Below are 19,321 nucleotides of genomic sequence, written 5' to 3'. Positions count from 1 at the left end.
ATGGTTTCCCTAGAAAACCATTGGGGTCGGCTCTGACCCCATGGGTTCTCCAGGGTTAAGGAAAAGAAAGCAAACTTTCGTGCTGGCAGGCAAGACAAATATGATGCTGAAGATGGAGCTGCCAGGCAGAAGGAAAAGAGGAAGACCACAGAGGAGGCTCATGGATGTAGTGAAGGAAGACATGCAGAGGGTTGGTGTTACAGAGGAGTGTGGTAGGGATATGGTGAGTTGGAGGAAGATGATCTGCTGTGGCGACCCCTAAAAAGTAGCAGCCAAAGGATGAAGATGTAACACATACACTGATGGTTGATTTCACCCATTTTGTCTGTTTTGAGATTAAAAGACACATCTCATTTATCTTGTTAAAGAACACCTTGTGAAAAGGATAAGCTTTATGTCTTTGACAAGAGCTAAGCATTACAGTTTTTACAGCTCTTAGAATGAACTCACCCAAAACCTTTGATTCAAATAAATAAGTCATCACCACCAAAAACAACCTTACAGATAAGGGGAGTCAACATATATAAATATTTGGTCAGAATCTGTGTGGATACTAGAAATGCATAATTTATCTTCTCGTTTCCTGAAGTTCTTGTCCTATGAATTCCTGCTGACACTGAATAATTAGAGCACTGTACTGCTATTTTAAAAATATCAAAGTTAATACTCTGTAATGTCATGCTGATTTCAGGCTTACCTAAATGTGTGTGTTTTGTGAGGGGAAAAGCACGTGGTGACACAAAGATGTGTAACACAGTTACCAGGGCATGAGGAGCATCGATACTCAGAAACAGGTACTGTGGTAATAAAACATGGCCCATTGTGTGCAACAGAATAGTACAGTAACAACATTTTTCAGAATCACTTGACTTCCTGTCGCTACATTTGAGTTTCAGTGACCTCACACTTTGTGTTCACCCTCACAGTGTAACAGGGGAAGGACCCCTGTGCAGTCTTCTGCGTTGTTGTCTTCTCCTTCCTATGCTGGCACACAATCTCTCTCCTCTCGCTCTCCACAGGCAGGCTGCTGCCTCCTGTAAAATTTTTGTTTTTGGTTGTTATTTTCTGGGGGGGTTTCTTGGCACATGATATCACAAACTCTGTTCCAATACTCAAACTCATGACTTGTGCACCTGGCAAATTTTATCTGGAGATTATTCCTCTAATGTGAGCCTAGACTATTTTGATTACAAAGACAAATGTATATAGGTTTTGTGGTTGAGCAGGTGATCCGTATGCCAAAGGCTGCTACTGAGGCTTGCCCCAGACCATTTCCTGCATGTCATTCCCTCCACTCTTTCCATGCTTCTCTGTCAGCTCTCTGTACTTTTGTGTCTAATAAAGGTTAAGGAAAAATGAAACCTTAAAAGGAAATAAACGTAATAAAAGTGAAAGAAGAATATGAATATGTTCCTTAGTAGACTAAGGGAAATGGTTAAATGTAAATATAAACAGAAAACAAATTATTTTGTATTATTATCATGTTGAGTGTAATATGAACCGCTGCAGAGTTGTGGTTTTCCTGCTTCACAGCATCCTGGGAATGATGAATTAACAGCAGCCTACAGTATGCTTCTGGAAAGGACAGTAGGCCATGATTGGATACTACTGGACATACACGCACAAACTTGCACCATCTTTGCAGGATGAAGCGACAAACTGGTCGAATGGCGACATCTTGTGGAGAAAATGCAGTGTTGCTGTTGTTGCGCTTACAAAACTATTCCATATGCTAAAGCTTCGGTTTGGCGCCCTCTGCTGGTAAGGAATGATATGTTCTTGGGTTTAACGGGGCAGCAAAAGGACTTCTTCAGTCACCTTTGACTTATCCAGTGTTGAAGAGGTCTGCATTACCACAATGTTGTGAGTACAGTGTGGCAATGCAGGGTACGACACAAACATATGTATTATTTAAAGCAGACAGAACATAAAGGCGAACAGAAGGAGGTAAATATCAATATTGACTGGTTAGATAAATTTGACAAACAATATAAAAAGTTTCACAAGGATGACCAAAAAGAGGCTCGGGGGGCAGGGGGCAATGGAAGTGGGGAAAAACCGTACAACAGCCATGCTTTACACTACTGTCGTAAAACGTGTATGAATGCCGTTGCAATGGCGTTTGCTGCGACGGCACTTTGCGGCAGCAGGGAAATCGAGGAGAAAGCAGCGACAACCATCGCCAGCGGAAACGTTATCGCCCCAGAAAACCCTGGATTTATGCAATATTCGATGAACTAGCTCGTACATTGGTTGTATATGCCTTCGCCTTGTGGATGAAATTGTGTTCAACGTTTTCCAAGTGTCAATCACCACCTTAATGCAGTGGGATGGCCACAGTGCCGCCTGGGCCTAGTAGCGCACTGCCTGCATCCCCGGCTGAAATTCCTCTTTTCCCCGCGGCTGGGAGCGCGGAACCGGCGGTGGAAGACGGCGTGCCGGCGTGCCACGGGGAGCAGTGTGTGCCTGCCGGTACAGGGACGAAGTCTCAGTCGGTAAACGAAGTCAAAAGGTCGGTCAAGAAGAAGCAGAAAAACATGCTAGCGCGAGCTAGCCCGGCGGCGCTTCACCTCAAAATGCAAGCCCGAGAGCAGCAGCAGCAGTTGAACGGCTTGGCAAGCCCCTCAGAGGACCCTGACAGTCACCAGCACGTAGGAAACCGGCCTGACAATCCCAGATCGTCCGTAGACAACTGTGACAACAGCATTGGCAGCAACGAGGAGGCTCCTGCCGCTAGGAACAATAGTGAGCACTGCCAACACGAAGGCCACAGCCCCTGTTCCAAAAACGGCAGTCACTCTCCTCATGGTAACAATAGCGTGAACGGGATGCCGGGTTTCACTACAGCTGAGGCGGCCTGCGAAGCGGGAAAAGAGTTGGACCACACGCCGCCCTCTAGACCTTCGAGTGACGAGCAGCCGGACGCTGCTGGGCCCGGCGGTGAGGAGAGCCAGGCTGACCTGCAGCAGCCGCCGGCCGAGGAGCTCGCCCGGCTCGACTTGAGCGATTCCCCCGGGGATAACCACGGCATCCGCTATGTCCGCTACGAGTCTGAACTTCAGATGCCGTGGATCATGAGACTGATCACCAAGGACTTATCTGAGCCTTATTCAATTTACACGTACAGGTACTTCATCCACAACTGGCCGCAGCTCTGCTTTCTGGTAAGTAGTAGATTGAACGCACCGCTCACAGTTATGAAGTCTGACTGGTTACTCTGAGTTGCAGGAGCATTATAGGAGTTGGGTGTGACAGCTTTGTTTTTCACATCCAAGCCTGTCACAGCTGACCTCCACTGAAGCTAAAGCACACACATGTCAATAACATTTCAGATCATAAGCTTTGTTTCTATTTTACTGCTGGCAGGCAGTAAACAACCTGTCTTCTGCTGTTACAGATCCAACATTGATTCAGTTTTTTAGGTTATTAATGAATCAAGAAATGTGCCAGCCCACTCATATGTACAGATTTGTAACATAAAGCAATTATAAAATCCTAATCGTCAGTATTAGCAGAGAGTAATGTGCCTTAGGTTTCCTTCTGCATGTGCTGTGTCATGGTAGAATTTTCTGCTTTGAAAACACTGGCCTGCCTTCTTTTCATTCTGTGGCCATCAAGGTCCAAAACATCCCATTTCCAGTTTTGGCTGGATCACCACATGTGACAGAAGAGGAAGTGCTATTTAAAAAAAAAGATAAAAAGGTCAGAGGTCAGCACGTGGAGCCAGCTGAACTGGCAGGATGACAGGAACTTCAGAGGAACGGTTGCTAGGCTGTCAGTGGCCACCCCAGTGGACACTTGTAACCACTGAGCGTGTATTTTTTGCTGTGTGCATTTCTCGCAGGCCATGGTGGAGCAGGAGTGTGTCGGAGCCATTGTATGTAAGCTTGACATGCATAAGAAGATGTTTCGTCGAGGCTACATTGCCATGCTGGCCGTGGATTCGAAACACAGAAGGAAAAGCATCGGTGAGATCTCGGCGCTCCTCTTCAGAATATTCAGTCTCTCCCTTCACCGTCTTCTCTGCTGTCCCGGGCAACCAAATCTCTTTATGCAAATGCACCGTTTAGATAGACTCTGCACTCAGAGTGATGAGTAACATTATACTTTAATATATTGGAGATGGAGACCATACATGGGTTTAGCTTCTTACTTAGAGTCCACTGTTTTGTTTCAGGTACTAATCTGGTGAAAAAGGCCATCTATGCCATGGTGGAGGGCGACTGCGACGAGGTAAGCGAGCTAGACCCAGTGGCGCTGTTTATGAACCAAACTTTAACACATTTGCACACATTACATAAGAGCCGTTATTCAAGCCAGAGTGCCAGCATATTCAGTCGTACTGTGAAAATATGCATCCTACATAAAATCAATAGTATAAGCACATGTTACACTGTTGGCATTCCATTCTAAGTTGTAGGTTTTCTGAAAGGAACACAAACCGAAAGAGAGAACATTTATAGCTGTTTAAAGCCGTTTTTATTTCAAGGTCCAGTTCTCCTGGGCTGTCCTTCACTTATCTAAACTAGCTGGTAACCTTGATCCTCTACCATAAACTATTTCATATGCTCTGCCTCTCCCTGAAAACGGCAAACATGCACGCTGCTTCCTTTGCAGACTTTGAATTCCTCTAGAAGATGAAACATGTGATACAGCGTTACGATTTCTTCAGTCTCTTTGCTGGTTGAGACCAAAGAGCTGACACTCTGATACAACCCAGCAATATCCAGTGCTTTGAATGTGCACACACAAACGGTACATGTTTTTATAGGATATGTTTTTACTTATTTAAAAAAAGAAAAAGAACAAGCAAATGTGTGGGTGGGTCTTTAGTGTCCTGTGCTCATGCTTTCTATCCAAATATCTTCTCTTATAAAAGCAGTGATTTGCAATAGCAACTTAAATATTGCACCTACAGCTTGTTAGCTACCAAGATATAACACCACAAGTAAGGTAGGTTTAGAGTTTGAGTATTTATTGGTCACAGTTGCAGTTGAAGGTTTCTAAGGTGAGGAAACGCTGTCACTATATACTGTACAAGTGCATATTGATGTCTAAAGTGTTTGCTGTCCCCTGAAAATATTTCAGCTGTTAATTTCATTTCATTTGTATAACGTTAAATCACAGCAAGAGTCACCTCAGAGACCCCGCGATAATGCAGAAAATACTCCAACAGCCTCTTATGAGCAAGCACTTGGTGACAGTGGGAAAGAAAAACTCCCCTTTAACAGGAAGAAACCCTAACTATATATGCTTTATTAAGAAGGAAATGTTAAACTTAAAAGTAGAGACTGTCTCCTGAATCCAAATTGGGAGCTGGTTTCACAGAAGAGGGGCTGAGAGCTGAAGGCTCTGCCTCCCATTCTACTTTTAAATATCCTAGGAACCACAAGTAAGCCTGAGAGCGAAGTGAAGTGCTCTATTGAGAGTCTTTAAGATAAGATGGGGCCTGATTTTTCAAGACCTTGTATGTGAGGAGATGGATTTGAAATTTAATTCTGGATTTGACAGGGGCCCAATAAAGAGAAGCCAATATGGGAGAAAAATGCTCTTTGCAATGTTTATAGGAGTCTTATCCTGTGGATTTGCTGGACCTCCACTGTCTTGGACTGGGCTGTTTCTCAAATTAGTAGCAGATGTACCAGCTTTTCATCTGTTCTGGTTAGAGTGGCTAATATTGAGGACCACCACAGTGGTGACTGAACAGCCCTCCTGTCTAGAAAAGGCCTGGAGCTAGCAGGTTAGGAGCAAGGGAGTGAGGTTTGTTTAACAGAAAATCAGTCTCGAATGGCTGAAAAATGGGGACAAGTAAAGGCAGTGTATGGTGAAAAAGAGAGGAAATTTTATGTTGATCCCATGATGGCAAACGAGTTCATTTTCAGTATTGTTAACTTTTTTTTTTATTCTTCAGGTAAAGAGTTCAAGTCCAAACAATCACGAACGACCAAATAACGAGTACAGGCTCCAAAATTCAGTCAGCTCACTCACGCACTCATTTGTGTGTTCCCAGGTTGTTTTGGAGACTGAGATCACCAACAAATCAGCCCTGAAGCTCTACGAAAACTTGGGTTTTGTCAGAGACAAGCGGCTCTTCAGATACTACCTGAACGGAGTGGACGCGCTGCGGCTCAAACTGTGGCTCCGCTAGCAGAAAACAGAAGGGATGGGAGGAGGACGGGACAGCAGGTGCTGTTCACCTCGAACACTTATCAGCTTGACGGCCTCAGCTCTGCCCTGGTCATTTCACTCTTATAGTCACACATACAGACACCTACACACACACACACACACTTACACATATACCTGTGTCCAAGGAGTATGCACATAAGTATGCATAAAACAAGCAGACACACCCTCCTTTTATCCTTGACCTCTGAACAAGCGTTTAGGCAGAAATGGACTGAAATCCCACCAGGTGTTACACGACGGGGGGGTCTCCCGCTGCCTTCTGTGACGAGGGCGGGGCGAGTGAGGGTGACCTCATTGAATGGGGGACATTGCAACCTTGGAAGCTCGGGGGCGCCTGTTCGACCAGGTGTGAGGCAGCTCAAGTGAGGATGTGCATCCAGACTCCACCCCCTACAAAAAAATAACAAAACAAAAAGGACAAGGCACCACACCAAAATCCTGCAGAACCTGGGACAAAGCAGACTTTTAAAAAACACAAGGAAAAAACTTTAAAAAAAAAAAAATCATCACCACATGAAACAAGGAAGTGGAGCGGTAAACACAGACTGGGAAGATATTTGTGGAGTTCATTTTTGTTTTGTTTTCTCTTTTTTAACCTTATATGTTGGGCAGGGGGACGGAAAAAGCTATAGTTTGTGTGTTTGTACCGCCTGGTGTTTTTCAGAAAGCAAGTGGCTTTTGTTTTTTGTTTTTGTCATTTGCTGTTGGTTTCACTGTGAGCGAGTGAAGAACACGTTTGTATGACTGCGCGTGCTTGGTATGTTTTTGTCTCCCCATCCTGTCCAGCAGGTGCAGCACCCCCTCCCCCGTTGCTGCTGCTGCTGCCGCTGCTTCCATCACCTGCCTCAGCCCCCAGGACTGAAGCCTGTAAAGATATGCATGCTTTTTGTTTCAATGTGAGTGCGGGAATAAGAGCTTGTCGACTAACTCAGACTGAGGCCAATCCCCAACTCCCTCTCCAAGAAGCCCATCCTGTGTTTGTGTACGCATGTTGGCGCAGAGCAGCTGATTGAAACAAATCACTCCATTAGCACCTCAAGCTTTGCCCGACTCGTGGACCGTTTTAAGCTTCGGTGTCTTCATCGTCAAACCTAGACAGGACGTGGGTGAGGAGTTTTTTTTTCTGTTTGCTTGTTTTTTTGCAGATCATAACTTATTTTTTCTCCCCAAATGCACTGACAGCTACTGGAAAATCCCCCCCCTCTCAAAACAAAAAGGAGAATACAGCATGTTTAAAAGAGACTCCTCACCAATGATGGTGTGGTCCGACCTCTCCTCTCCTACTAATTTGCAATATTAGCCTGAATCTCCTCGTCGTGAGTGCCACTCAAACCTATCAGCGCCGACAGCCGCGGCCACAGCGATCTGCCCGCTGAGTGGGCAAACCTCTGCAGCCGCTTCCGGTCCACCAAAGCGCGAGATCCGAGACAAAGTGTTACGTATGCTGGATTCCTGTATGAGTGTGCTGTGTGCGTGCAATTTAAATTAAAAAAAAAAAAAAAAAAAAAAAGCGAAAAATTGAGAAGTATTCTTACCAGATTATATTTTATTCTTTTGTTCACTTTAACTTTGTTTCCATTTGTCTACTTGACACCTGTATAACCTCATGCCGCTCTCAAGCGGCCGAGTCCACAATGCACTTCCCGGGCGCGTTAACCCGACGCACCGCCAACCTCGCTATAACATTCTAAGATCTCCTTTCCTGCGAACGGATGTGCCCGGGCAGACCGACGACACACTAAAGCGGCAAAGAAAGCTCGCTTGAACAAAGGTCAGATGCACTTCTTTGGAAATTTGCTGCAGTGTGTATGCGTGAGTATGAATGTGTGTCTCCTGCTGTTTTTGACAATGGTATGGATCATGTTCTGTTAGACCTTTACATCTCTACTTTCAGAGTCCCCCACCCCACCCTGTCCCTGCCCCGTACAGGAAAATCGAGCCTCTAAAAGGTGCTGCCATTTTGTTCTGGCCTTATAAGGACAACAAGAACTCCTTGTTAGATACAGGAAGGAACAAAAAAAAGTGGACCTTTATTTTTCAGGAGTAGGGTTAGTGCTTGGTGTTGTAGCGAAGGCAGAAAGACGGATTGCAGTGGTTGTTGATGGGCGAAAAAACCTCTTTTTTTCACAGGTTGCAAATGCAAGAACAAATTATGCAATTGGGCATCTGTGTGCTTTTTCTCCACAATATTGAAAGTAGAAAGCACCACAGCGGGCTGCCATGTGGCACTATTTCAATTCTTTCTTTCTTTTAAAATCTGCTGCACCAGAACAGACACATGCTTTCAGCAAACAGTCACAGGGAGTTTTAATGTATTTTAATGGTTTATTCCCCCTTTTTCAACCACTGAGCTGAGCTGGTACACCCCCAGGAGCCGAGGACTGGAAGGGAGAGTAGATGTTTACAGAGTCGCCACCCACATAATGGTCTGTCTATGTAAGTTTGTGTCTGTATGCATTTGGAACAATGGACAACTTTTGTTTTTTCAGATTTGTATACGAGTGTTCTTTACGTTGAATATATTGAAAGCATGTTTTTTTTTTTTTTTTTTTGGTCATCTGTTGGGTTTGGGGCGAATTGTGTTGATTTATCAGATTTGATTTTTATTTTTAATTTCTGTGCTACTTTAACCCCATCCAGAGATGATGTGAAAGTACAAAAACAATCTATAGATCCCCGAACGCCAACTATTACCTTTGCTGCTCATCAGACACTGTTTAGATTTTTATCAAACTACTTGTGGTTTACTCTGGAGGTCCCACCCATCTTCCTCATTCAAACAGAGGTGTTTTCAGTTTTGAAGGAACTGGGTCTCTTTGCCTCAGTCATGCCAAACTGTCGCGGTTCCATTAGGGTATATATGGGCATTACAGCCTGCCACAGTGGCTGTGTTCAGATCACGCTCACAGACCGAAGGGCTTCGTCATCAATAATCAGTTTGGAGCTGTGCCTTGTGGCGTTGCATCCATTACCCAGTTTTCTCTCAGAGACTCAGTTTTGCCCTGAAATGACATCAGAAACAGTTGTTTTTTTTTCCCCCTCCCCTCATCCTGATCATCCACTGTGCTGTCATGACCTCGGGTGACTGAAATCCTAAATTTATAACCCTTAATTTCTCAGTTGATGTAAGTTCATTGATCAGATAATTATTATTAGCATTTGTTTTGGCAGTCGATGTGTGACACAAAACCACACAAGCGAGCAGCTGGTCCACAGGGGCTTTCTGCAGCCTTTCTACCATCTACGAAGTGTGAAAAGAGGAGAGCAAAAGTTTTGTTTTTCTTTTCTTTGCATGTCTGTTTTTCTCTGTTCCTCTTCCTGTCCCCTCTTGATTTATTTTTGATCCGGAAATGTCCAATAGCTTTTATTTAATGTGGAAAAAGAACACAGAAATAAATTATTAGATTTTTTTTCTTTTCTTTTTTTTAATGCTGTAAAACTGGGTTGTCTTGTCTGCTGTCTGAAGCGGCTGTATCTGTGTGTCAAAAAAAAGAAGTCACAATCAGACATCAAAAAGAGCTGTTTATTTGATCACATCCACATCAAGAGGGGGGAAAAGAGTCTACCATTTTACATCACACATACCCTAAAACAGTATTATATTGTATAAACAGGCATTTGTTCATTAAGCATGTCAGATGGTTCATGAAGTTACAGAAAATGTTTTTTTTTTTTCCCCAAACAAAAGACACTTTATTAACATTGGGATAACAAATGTGCATCAAATACCTAGAACTGCTTTGTGCCTCTTTTCTGTCTGGACTGCAGCAGAGAAGTTTCTTGAATTTATCTTTCAAAAACGAGATTTTAAACTTAACCTGACTTCTGCTCATTTTATCCAAGCAAGGTAAAATTCTGGTTCGAGAGCGTCCGACAAAACCCTTCACGTCAGCAGCAGATCAGCACACACGGAAATATGAATCTGCTTTCTTGTCTCGTGTTTGTGCTCTTCCAGCCAATAGGAACACTTAATTTATGGGAAATCTCTGCAGCAAGTCGGCGTATGTATCGACTGAAGCTCAGTCATGCACTTAGGGACAAAAATGGAGTTGTAAGTGGCAGTGAGTTCATATCGCATTATGCTACATACTTTTATAGGATGGTGGTATTTTGCACGTGTTTCTCACAGTAACTAATATGAACAGATGCCTTTCAATAAAACGTTTGCATTTGCACAAATTTCACACTTTAAACCAAGCAAATGTGACAGGTTCTATCGGGAATAGTTTGACATTTTGGGAGAAAATGCTTATTTACTTCCTTAACCTTCTAAGACCCAAACTCTTCCACAGCATGCATCTTTAATTCCTCTTTGATATTTGGGCATATCGGGGCCCGATGAATGTAAAAACAAAGAAATACCAGATTTTTTTTTGGGGGGGGGGGTTACCTGATTTTTGTTTCTAAGAAAAATGAGGGCCACAAATGAGGATATTCGTTTAAAATTTCGACAGAAGAGTAGCAGTATAATGTCCTCGTAAGTGGATATCAGGCCCTTGTAGAGCAAAATTGAGTATTTGGGTCTAAATAACCAAAAATGTGATGTCCACATATGTGGATGCCAGGTCCTAGGAGGTTAAGAAGAGTTGGAAAAGAGTTTAATACTACTATGATGTCTGTCAAGTGTGTGTGAAGATAATATAGATGGTAGAGACTTCTAGTACTTTGCAAAGCTCTTGAGCTGCGCTTCATTTCTTTGTCTGGCTGCTTGGAAATAAATACAGACAGACTTTATTTTTTTAGAGGTGTAACTTCAAAAGTTCTCCAGGCTTTTCTTTGGCATGAAATTGGCTGCTTTTTCACTTAATTTCAGTCCAGTCCTTCTACCTGACCATTTTCAGAGGAATGTTCATTTTGTAATACTGACCTATGAATCATTCAAGAATAAAAAAGGCACCTAACTCAAGAGATTAACCAGTGTAATAGACAACTTGGTGAAGAACCAATTTAAATTGTACCTTTAGGCAGTTTGTTAATAGCAGCCTGTCACTTGATTTGTTTCCATTTCCAGTTTGACAGATATGAAACCGTATTTTTAGACCAACAAGGTGACTCCTAAAGAGCTATTAGCAAAAAATACTGGCATGTCTTGGCATGGTGTTCAGTGTGGCCTTAAAATATTTGAGGAAAAAAGAAGTGGCAGACGTAAAACTACAGCAGATGAACAGTATTTGAAAGTCCTGTCCTTAAGAAATTGGAAAAATCCAGCAAAGACCTGGCCCTTCAGTTGATCCGTCTTCACTGAAGCCTCATCAGAAATGATCTTAGTGCTCTCTGTAGCTATCGAGAAGCTATTTTTAAGGAAGGGGGGAAATGGAGAAAAGACCGAGGTATGCAAGAGCTGGACTGAAAATCATTGGCAAGAGGTCTTACGGAGTGATGAATGAAAATCTTCAGATTTTGGTTAATTATCAATAAATACCATGGAGGTCAGAAGAAAGATGCAAAAATAAGTGTCCAACAATCACTTAACTGCGTTCTGTCATGGTTTGAGGCAGCGTTTCAGCCAGTAGTTTTGGGGATCTTGTCAAAATTGATGGAATGCCAAAGTACTGTCAGAGCCCCAGCTTAATTATTTATTTTTTTTAGCAATGCAGTAAAAACATACCTGACAGAGTAATACTATCAGTTGTGGATTGGGCTTCTCACAGCCTGGACGTCAACATTATTGAAGCAGCATTATTGAACAGAACAAAAGGCAGCCAACATCCAAAGAAGAGTGTTGAATGTCCTTCAAGAAGCCTGGAGAACTGTTCCTGAAAACTTAAATAACAAGAAAGCTGCTTAAGAGAGTTCAAGCTGTTTGCAGCTTTAAATAAAACACTACCTGTTTACCAAATTAATTGCAAAATAGTAAGAAATGCAGGGCGTATCAAGACTTTTGCACAGTCCTGTAGCTTTTTTTTAGCTCAGTAGCTTTTAGCTTACCTTTGCCTGAAGCTTGCCTAACTCTGTCTGATGGTTAGAAAACAATTAAGAGGACACTAATACTTTAAATTTCTTCTATTGTTTTTTTTAAAGATTGATTTCGTAGTGAGTTCTGGAAATGTTAGCCAACATGTTTGTTATCGTTGGACCAAGCTAGGCTAGCTGTTAGTTTCAGTTTACAGACAGATATGCTTCCAGTGATCTAATCCAGCTTCCTGTAAATTAGCAGTTTTCCCAAAATTATTGAAGTCTAGGAATACATAAGACTTTATTTACACTAACACAACTGACCCCCAGTCAGCTACATGTACTACATGTAATGTATTTACATTATTTGTGTCACGTCACTTTTCATTCAATGTATAACTTGACGGAAAACATGCTGGCTTTCACATCCCCCCCTTTTAATTTGCCAGCAACACTTCCATCCTACGAATACCGCTCCCTCAATGCATTATTATTTTTATTTATTTAGTTATTTTTGTTGTCAAAAAAGGTGGAAAACACCAATCCTACCACACTCTTAGACTCAGCAGCATCTGACAACATTTAGACAAGTGCTCAGATAATTTCAGAAAGGGAGGTGGGTGCCTGGTTGACCTGTGCGCCACCTATGCAAATACTGCCCTATGCTCAGTCCCTTTCAGTGGATCAGAGGAGTCATACCCAAACAGCCCCAGGGTAAGTGGAGATGCAGTAGCGATGGGGGTGTTTGCTAAACATCCAGTTTAGGAGCAATAGCGGCTGGTCACCAACAAAAGAGGCCCAAAAGGTTCTCATCAGAATTCGTCCTCAGAGCTGTCGGCCAGCAGCATGGCTTGGTCCTGACGGCTGGTGCCGGGTTCTCGGGGTTGCTGGAGAGGGAAAAATCATTTTAAGGTTGAGCTTATGCATTTAAGATCCACAGAGACCTGCTCCATGTGACTGGTCAACAATAACGAGTGAAAACAAGAAAGTAAGTTATTGACCTCCTGCTGTCTGACCTTCCTCCTCTGGTGTTTAAAGCTGTTCCTCCTCTTGCGGTGAATCATCCTGATGCTGTAGAGGGCGCCAACAATTAGCAGGGCCCCTGTGATACCGATACCCACAGGGGCCAACATCCCGGACACGTAACCCGCCTGTAGAGGGTGATGGCATAGAGGTCAAACCCAAACCTATCCATCCATCATCTTTCACCATCTTCCACTTATCCGGGGCTGGTTCATGGGGGCAGCATTCTCAGCAGAGAAGGCCAGACCTCCCTCTCCCCAGCCGCCACCTCCCGCTTATCCACCCCCAACCCTATACAGATTAGCTAACATACTGTAGTTGATTATGAAAAATGACCTAAGCATTCTTTATTAAGTATACCTGGCACGAATCTATATTTTGATCGTCATCAAACTATTTTAACTGTGCAACCCACTGAAAACTATGAACATGTAACAAATATTTACACTATGCACCTTAAAGAAAACCCTGGCAGCTCAAAAGAAAAAGATATATCAGTGAGTCATCCGTCGCCTCAAGGCAAGGTAAAAGAAAAATTGACCTTTTTTACAGACAGCAGAGGGTAGGCTTACCTTTTCTCTGATTAGCTCCACCCAGCTACGCACTGGGAGAAAAGAGACATTCGTTTATCAGAGCAACAGATCTGAAAATTGATAAGCTGAAAATTTCTTTATTTTTGTAGGTCTTTTATAAGAGGGCAACACATGTTTGCAGAAGTGCTAATACTAAAAGTTATGTCCCACTGCTGATTAAAAATATGGGTTAGAAATTGTGTTCTCATACTCAGCCCCTGGTTGCGTTGAACCCAGATGGGAGGTGGTGGGATGAGACTGTATGGAGGCTGCGTCGAGGATGTTTTAGATGTTTCTGTTTGGTCTTCTTCACTGTCTTCTTCCACCGATTCCTCAGAGTTCTCAAAGTCATCTTCCAGGTCCTCTGTGGAGAATAATGAAAAATCATCCAGGAGCGTTGGAGGATGTACAGAGGGACACGTGTTATGACTGAACATGAACATTTTCGCAAATGGAGTGGCTTGTAGGTGGCATTTTAAAAATTGTCCTACCCTCAGAGTCCATCTCCTCTGATGTGGATTTGTGTGCTGGCTGATGGGTTGTCATGGTTACCATTGTCATTGCTTGCTGGAAAGATGAGAGGGAGGGGCCGGCCGAGGACACGTTGTCTTCCAGGTTTAGTGTCCTCGCAGAGACTACGTTTGCTAAATGAAAAACAGAATAAGAGGACAGCAGGAGCAGTGTGAGCACAGCTGTACGTGTTTGCAGGAGCGCAACTTCAAAAGCCATGCACAGTATACAATACTGCTGTCTCTGCAGCTGTTGGGTCAATTCATGCCACAATGAAGTGGTAGTGATGAAAGATTCAACCACTTTGTCAGTGTCAGACGGAGTCTGGCAAGAAGCAAACTTAGAAAAGGTAAATGTAAACGTGAAACCTACCAATAAAGGCCAAAAAACTTCACCTCCACCCACCGAGGCGACTTCACACAGAGAAAATGTTCAGTGTTGTTGAACAGTTAAAATTTCTGATCCCTATTATAGTTCTACTTTGGCACCACCATGAAATACTTTTAATTTGTAGGAAATTGACTAAATCTTGAAAAAAAACTGAATGGCAATGTTGATTTTATTTATATGGCACATTTACACATTACACACAGACTATATGTATGATTTTATATCATGATTCCATATGATCTAATATCCACATTCGGGTCGTGCCACATCATCTGTCTCACCTTTCTCCGAATGGTCGTCCGGCTCAGTTCTGACTTGCTGCTGAGAAGCAGATGGACCCGAGGAACTGAATGGCTCTAGGAGCTCGCTGCCAGATGTCTGCCAAGGTGACGTCCAGTCTGGAATAAGGACGGGTGAGGCATGTGATGGACCGTCTCTGTCACTCTCTACGGTGACCAGCTGGTCCAGACCTGCCTCTGACCGAGGAAGCCCTCTGGGCCGGCTGCTGCCTGACACGTGGGTGACCGCTGCTGCTGCCGCCGTCGCACTCTCAGATGTGATGTCTTCAAAAGGCTCAAAGATGAGAGGGAGAGCCTCCGATGACATTGTGGCCTCTGTGGATTCATCCTGGGGCATTGGGAGGGCAGTTTCCGCTGCAGGTGGTGCCAAGACAAGCTCAGAGTCACATGGAGAATCACTGTGTGTAGCATCACAATCTAATTGGAACGTTTCCGATCAGCTGGCTTTTATTTATTGACTGAACGAAGACAAATGACGATGAGACAGGCGTCTCGCTGTCTCTCTACACACATTTCAGCTGACTGCTAAAATTAAAAATGTATGTTTTCTACAGAGAAGCAGCAGCTGTATTCAGCACATACTGTAGCTTATGTAGTATTTATGACAGAAAGCAGCCCTTTGAAACAGCTTCTTTGCTCACGCAGCTTTCTCATTATAAACTGCTTCAAAACAATGCAGCAAAGGCACAATGAAAAGAAGATGGTTTGGAAAAAAATGTTCTTTTGAGATAAGAGGCTAGCACACAGGAAGGGGGGCTGTCACAAGAGAAACTGTTACTACCTTTAGTCCAAAGCATTCTGAAGGAGGTGGAAAAATGCTTCTGAACGCTGCAATCCTTTTACATAAGACTATTTTGGGAGTTGAGTTTCCTTTGCCATTGGGAGAAAGTCTCATCAAACAGACAATCCTCACATGGACGCACACTGGCTCAGACAGACGTCTTTAATCCAATTCCCTGTCCTGACACACTGAATAATAACCAGCTTGGCCCTTTCACAATAGCCTGAATGGAGAGTATGAAGGGTGAGAAGGAGTGAGAGGACATTCGGGGCTAAACATATATATCCATATATATTTATATATATGGATATATATATAGAGAGAGAGAGAGAGACAGAGGAGGGGGCTGACTCCTCCACGGAGCTGTATAACGTACCTTGCCACCAGCCTTTTCCAGGCTTGTGTGTGTGTGTGTTCTTTTTTTTCAGACTCGAGTCAAGAATAGAAAGTAATTAGACTGCCATGGGTCCCAGCTGGGGTTCAAAGTGGAGTCTGCAAAAAGAGGCGCCTTCTTTGCCAATCATCAAAGGCAAAATCCGCTGCTGGATATGCCATTCCTATTTCTGCCATACTTTTTAATGAAGCCCTATGAAACCCTGCGAAATCTAGCAAGCTGGAATGTTGTTGGAACGAATTCTTACTGGGGTGACGATTACTGTGGAGCAATACCTCGCACACTTTGAAGGCATACTGTGACTTTTTAGTGTGCACATGTGCAACTGATGAAGAATCAGGGAGTAGAGGGAGTGCCACCCCAATAAAATGAAACTGTGCATGCCTATTTTATGCTAACATTAATTGCATAACTGTCCTGCCTTACCTCCGCCGAGTCTTGCTGCTTCAGTCCACAGACTTTCCGGGCCATCCTCTCTGGGTATCAGGCTTGGTCCGATTTCAGGTAAAAATGGGTCTGGTAGTGAGGACATAGTTGTGCTGTCATGGCCCCAAATTCCCAAAGGTGAAGAGGTCTGATGGGTAAAAACATGAGGGGTGGGACTGTGGGAGGTCTGGGTCCAGAGGGAAACAGAAGGATTTGGAGGTTCTGGCAAACTTCTTTCTGTGTCTTTATCCCAGTGAGAATCAAAGCTTTTTGTCCCATATGCTCCAGCGGGGTTACTCTTTTGGCTGTACGAAGTCTGCAGGTGTGATGGTGCTGAAGTGGAGGTCAGTAATCTACTTGGAGTCCGTTTTCGGGTACTGGTGTCCATTTCCGACTGCTCTGTCCCACCTGTTGGAATTAAATGCTCACCGTGAACTGGTGCATCCTCCTTTTTGCTCTCTGAATCCACAGACTCTGACTGCTTTTCAGAGTCTCTCATCTCAGATGTGCTCCCGATCTTCTCTATCTCGGCGCTTTGGCTCCATGCCTCTCCACCAGCCTCACTCAGCCTAGATCTTCCATCAAGACTGTCCCCATTTTCTGTCTGCGTCACTGCATCAGTCCCCCTGGGTCGTTCATGTGGGCCAGTCCCTCCTCCTCCACCTACATTCACTGTCAGGTCACTCTCATGTCTGGAATCTGATGGTGTAGGTTTTAAATCTGTAGCATGTGTTGACCCGGTGGTTGTTATCGAGCTGGCACACAGTCCTTCACAGGAGCCGGCGTGCGTAGGGCTGAAGTGTGGGAGATTTAACGGGGCTCCGTAGACACAGAGACACGTCCCAGTCAGTAGGAGGTGATGGAGCATCCCAAGCATCAGCATCTCTGGCTCTTCTCAGTGCCTGCTGACAGTGAACAGAAATGACACATGCTAACAGGCTTAACAGAGGTGTAACCAATCCCTACCTACAACTTCTACGCCTTGTCTCCCAGCTGACATATACAGACATGGACAAAGCAACGGTGGCGGTGCTTGAGAATGGAGACGGACACCCAGCAGGGCCAAGTTAGAAAGTTTTTCAACTATAGATTAAAGGGTCAGAATGCAAACTGTGTTTAATTTGAGATCGCCATTGATAACCACAGAGAAGAGGATTAACAGAGCATTTCTGCCTCCCTCTGCTTTGATGTTGCGCTTGCATTTTTTTTCTTTTCTTAATGCGGATGAAATTCCCTTTCATCTCTGACTCTTTTGTTCGTTTTTGTATAAACAGAAGGAGCTGCTCAGTGGGAGAGAGAAGCAGAGAGAGAAAGAGAGGGAACCTGACACAGCAATCCTCAGCACCCCTCCACACTTCACCTATAAATAGCACCAGGTTTTCTATCCTCTAGGATCCTCTTCAGATGGCTCCATGAAGAATTTGTACATTTCCACTCAACTGCATCCAGCTCAAAACAGAGCGTTCCTCAGAAAGGATGTGTGTGTGCTCACGGTCCAATTGCACACTGGATTTAAAGACATTTAAAGAAAATCACGTACCATGTTTGCTGCTTCATTTGATGTGATAACAAAGGCCAACTAATGATCAATCACTGCTGTCAAATTGAGAGAGATGGCTAGTGCATGCAGGGTTGACACCCTTCTTATTGCCTGAGTCAGACGAGCGTCTGAGTGAAATTCTTTCAGCAGTGATGATGCACAGAACTGCATGTTACAGGATAAACCACTATCCTGCCTTCCACGGAATCAATACAGTTGATACACTCAGCCGGTACGCTCATGCAGTCCCCCACATGACAACACGATCACCCGAGAATTTGGGTTGTAAACAAAATTCACACTGCGGTGTTGAATCATACTTCTCGAGTCTGCACAGAAAGGAGCGATGCACAGGCTCACGGGCACCGATGCATTCCCCCAAGGCGCATCACCCATCACATTCGGGTGTCGAAAGCGAGATTTTGCATTAGGCAAGAATTAAAGTCGCGCAGAGCTAAAAATAGAGTGTTACCTTGTGGAGTTCATGACGGGTTTCTTTGCTCGGAGGACGCGGAGCTTCTCTCGCAGTGCGCGAAGAAAAACGAGAGTCGGACACGCACACAAATTCAGCGCTGTGGAAGGCAAGATGTTGGAGAGGCTTGTTGTTGTGCAGCTCAGCGTCACTGACTCAAAGTCAGCCTACGTACCTCCGCCTGCTTCTGAAGTGCTGCCACCAAATGCTCCAAAGCTGCAAGATTTATCATGAACTGACAGCCAGTGCTCTGATTCAAATGTTCAGATGCTTCTGTCACTTCTTTCTTTTTTTTCTGTTTCGTCTCTAATGCAGACTTGTGTAGTTGTTCCCAAAGGGTCACTTCATGCTGGTGGTGGTGCTGAATAGACAGCTCCCCCCACTTAAAACTGCTCGGCTGCTCCTCTGTGTGAAAAGAGGAGAGTGGACAAGTTCTCGAGTTCTTAATAAAAATATTTATGAATTCACTTTAATTGTCACAGAAGCCAGATGCATTGGGCTACATTAGATTAAAAGCAGCACTTATGGGCCTGTACTTATGGGGTGGTCCATTTTTTGGCGCAGCGTGTTTAGAAAAAATGCGTCTCAGCTGTTCCGATACTCCTGACATATAAGTTGATCACTAAAGGTTTTTCTCTTAGTAGAAGAAGATATCCTTATTGTGATCATTTGAGATGTTCGATCCAAATATCTATAGTATCACCAATACCAATTCCAACACTGGAATTGGATCGATACTAGCCTCATACGATCGGTACTTCGGTGTGTTTTGTTGGGTTAACTAATTATTGTAAAGAATAAAAAATGACAGTGATTGGGTGATCATTAAG

General features: G+C 43.9%; 2 protein-coding genes across 5 annotated transcripts; one reads left to right on the top strand and one right to left on the bottom strand.

Annotated features, from left to right (window-relative positions):
- Nucleotides 1-492: 492 nt before the first annotated feature.
- naa30 (N-alpha-acetyltransferase 30, NatC catalytic subunit) lies at nucleotides 493-7,699 on the top strand. 2 transcript variants are annotated; one of them, XR_013971617.1, is made up of 5 exons: nucleotides 493-3,164; nucleotides 3,845-3,968; nucleotides 4,178-4,233; nucleotides 4,618-4,755; nucleotides 6,011-6,151. XR_013971617.1 is itself a non-coding variant. In XM_080882316.1 (4 exons), exons 1-4 carry the CDS (start codon nucleotides 2,331-2,333, stop codon nucleotides 6,146-6,148), a joined length of 1,152 nt encoding a protein of 383 aa, XP_080738442.1. In that variant the 5' UTR covers nucleotides 508-2,330; the 3' UTR covers nucleotides 6,149-7,699. The 2 variants fall into 2 exon arrangements, 1 of the variants encoding a protein (XP_080738442.1); XM_080882316.1 differs by lacking the exon at nucleotides 4,618-4,755 and having other exon boundaries at nucleotides 508-3,164; nucleotides 6,011-7,699.
- Nucleotides 7,667-18,641, bottom strand: armh4 (armadillo like helical domain containing 4). Of its 3 annotated transcripts, none has more exons than XM_080882314.1 (8): nucleotides 18,492-18,641; nucleotides 16,480-17,384; nucleotides 14,861-15,232; nucleotides 14,171-14,323; nucleotides 13,891-14,043; nucleotides 13,680-13,711; nucleotides 13,101-13,235; nucleotides 7,667-12,971 (listed from the first exon to the last, which is right to left on the bottom strand). In XM_080882314.1, exons 2-8 carry the CDS (start codon nucleotides 17,360-17,362, stop codon nucleotides 12,897-12,899), a joined length of 1,803 nt encoding a protein of 600 aa, XP_080738440.1. In that variant the 5' UTR covers nucleotides 17,363-17,384; nucleotides 18,492-18,641; the 3' UTR covers nucleotides 7,667-12,896. The 3 variants fall into 3 exon arrangements, with proteins under 3 accessions (XP_080738440.1, XP_080738438.1, XP_080738439.1); XM_080882312.1 differs by having other exon boundaries at nucleotides 13,086-13,235; nucleotides 18,492-18,639; XM_080882313.1 differs by having other exon boundaries at nucleotides 13,086-13,235; nucleotides 16,480-17,381; nucleotides 18,492-18,635.
- Nucleotides 18,642-19,321: the final 680 nt, after the last annotated feature.

This window comes from Rhamphochromis sp. 'chilingali' (genome assembly GCF_963969265.1).
Source record: "Rhamphochromis sp. 'chilingali' genome assembly, chromosome: 5".
Classification (NCBI taxonomy): domain Eukaryota; kingdom Metazoa; phylum Chordata; class Actinopteri; order Cichliformes; family Cichlidae; genus Rhamphochromis; species Rhamphochromis sp. 'chilingali'.
Note: the sequence above shows the minus strand (reverse complement) of the source record. Positions and strands in the feature narration are given on the sequence as shown.

What these genes read in the sequence shown, in the direction of transcription:
- naa30 (XM_080882316.1), top strand. Translation starts at nt 2,331, where the DNA reads ATGGCCACAGTGCCGCCTGGGCCTAGTAGCGCACTGCCTGCATCCCCG. An exon ending in ACACAGAAGGAAAAGCATCG is followed by an intron (nt 3,969 to 4,177) that starts GTGAGATCTCGG and finishes GTTTTGTTTCAG; the next exon opens with GTACTAATCTGGTGAAAAAG. An exon ending in TGGAGGGCGACTGCGACGAG is followed by an intron (nt 4,234 to 6,010) that starts GTAAGCGAGCTA and finishes GTGTGTTCCCAG; the next exon opens with GTTGTTTTGGAGACTGAGAT.
- armh4 (XM_080882312.1), bottom strand. Translation starts at nt 17,362, where the DNA reads ATGCTGATGCTTGGGATGCTCCATCACCTCCTACTGACTGGGACGTGT. An exon ending in TCAACGCAACCAGGGGCTGA is followed by an intron (nt 13,712 to 13,890) that starts GTATGAGAACAC and finishes CTTTTCTCCCAG; the next exon opens with TGCGTAGCTGGGTGGAGCTA. An exon ending in GGAAGGTCAGACAGCAGGAG is followed by an intron (nt 12,972 to 13,085) that starts GTCAATAACTTA and finishes TTCCCTCTCCAG; the next exon opens with CAACCCCGAGAACCCGGCAC.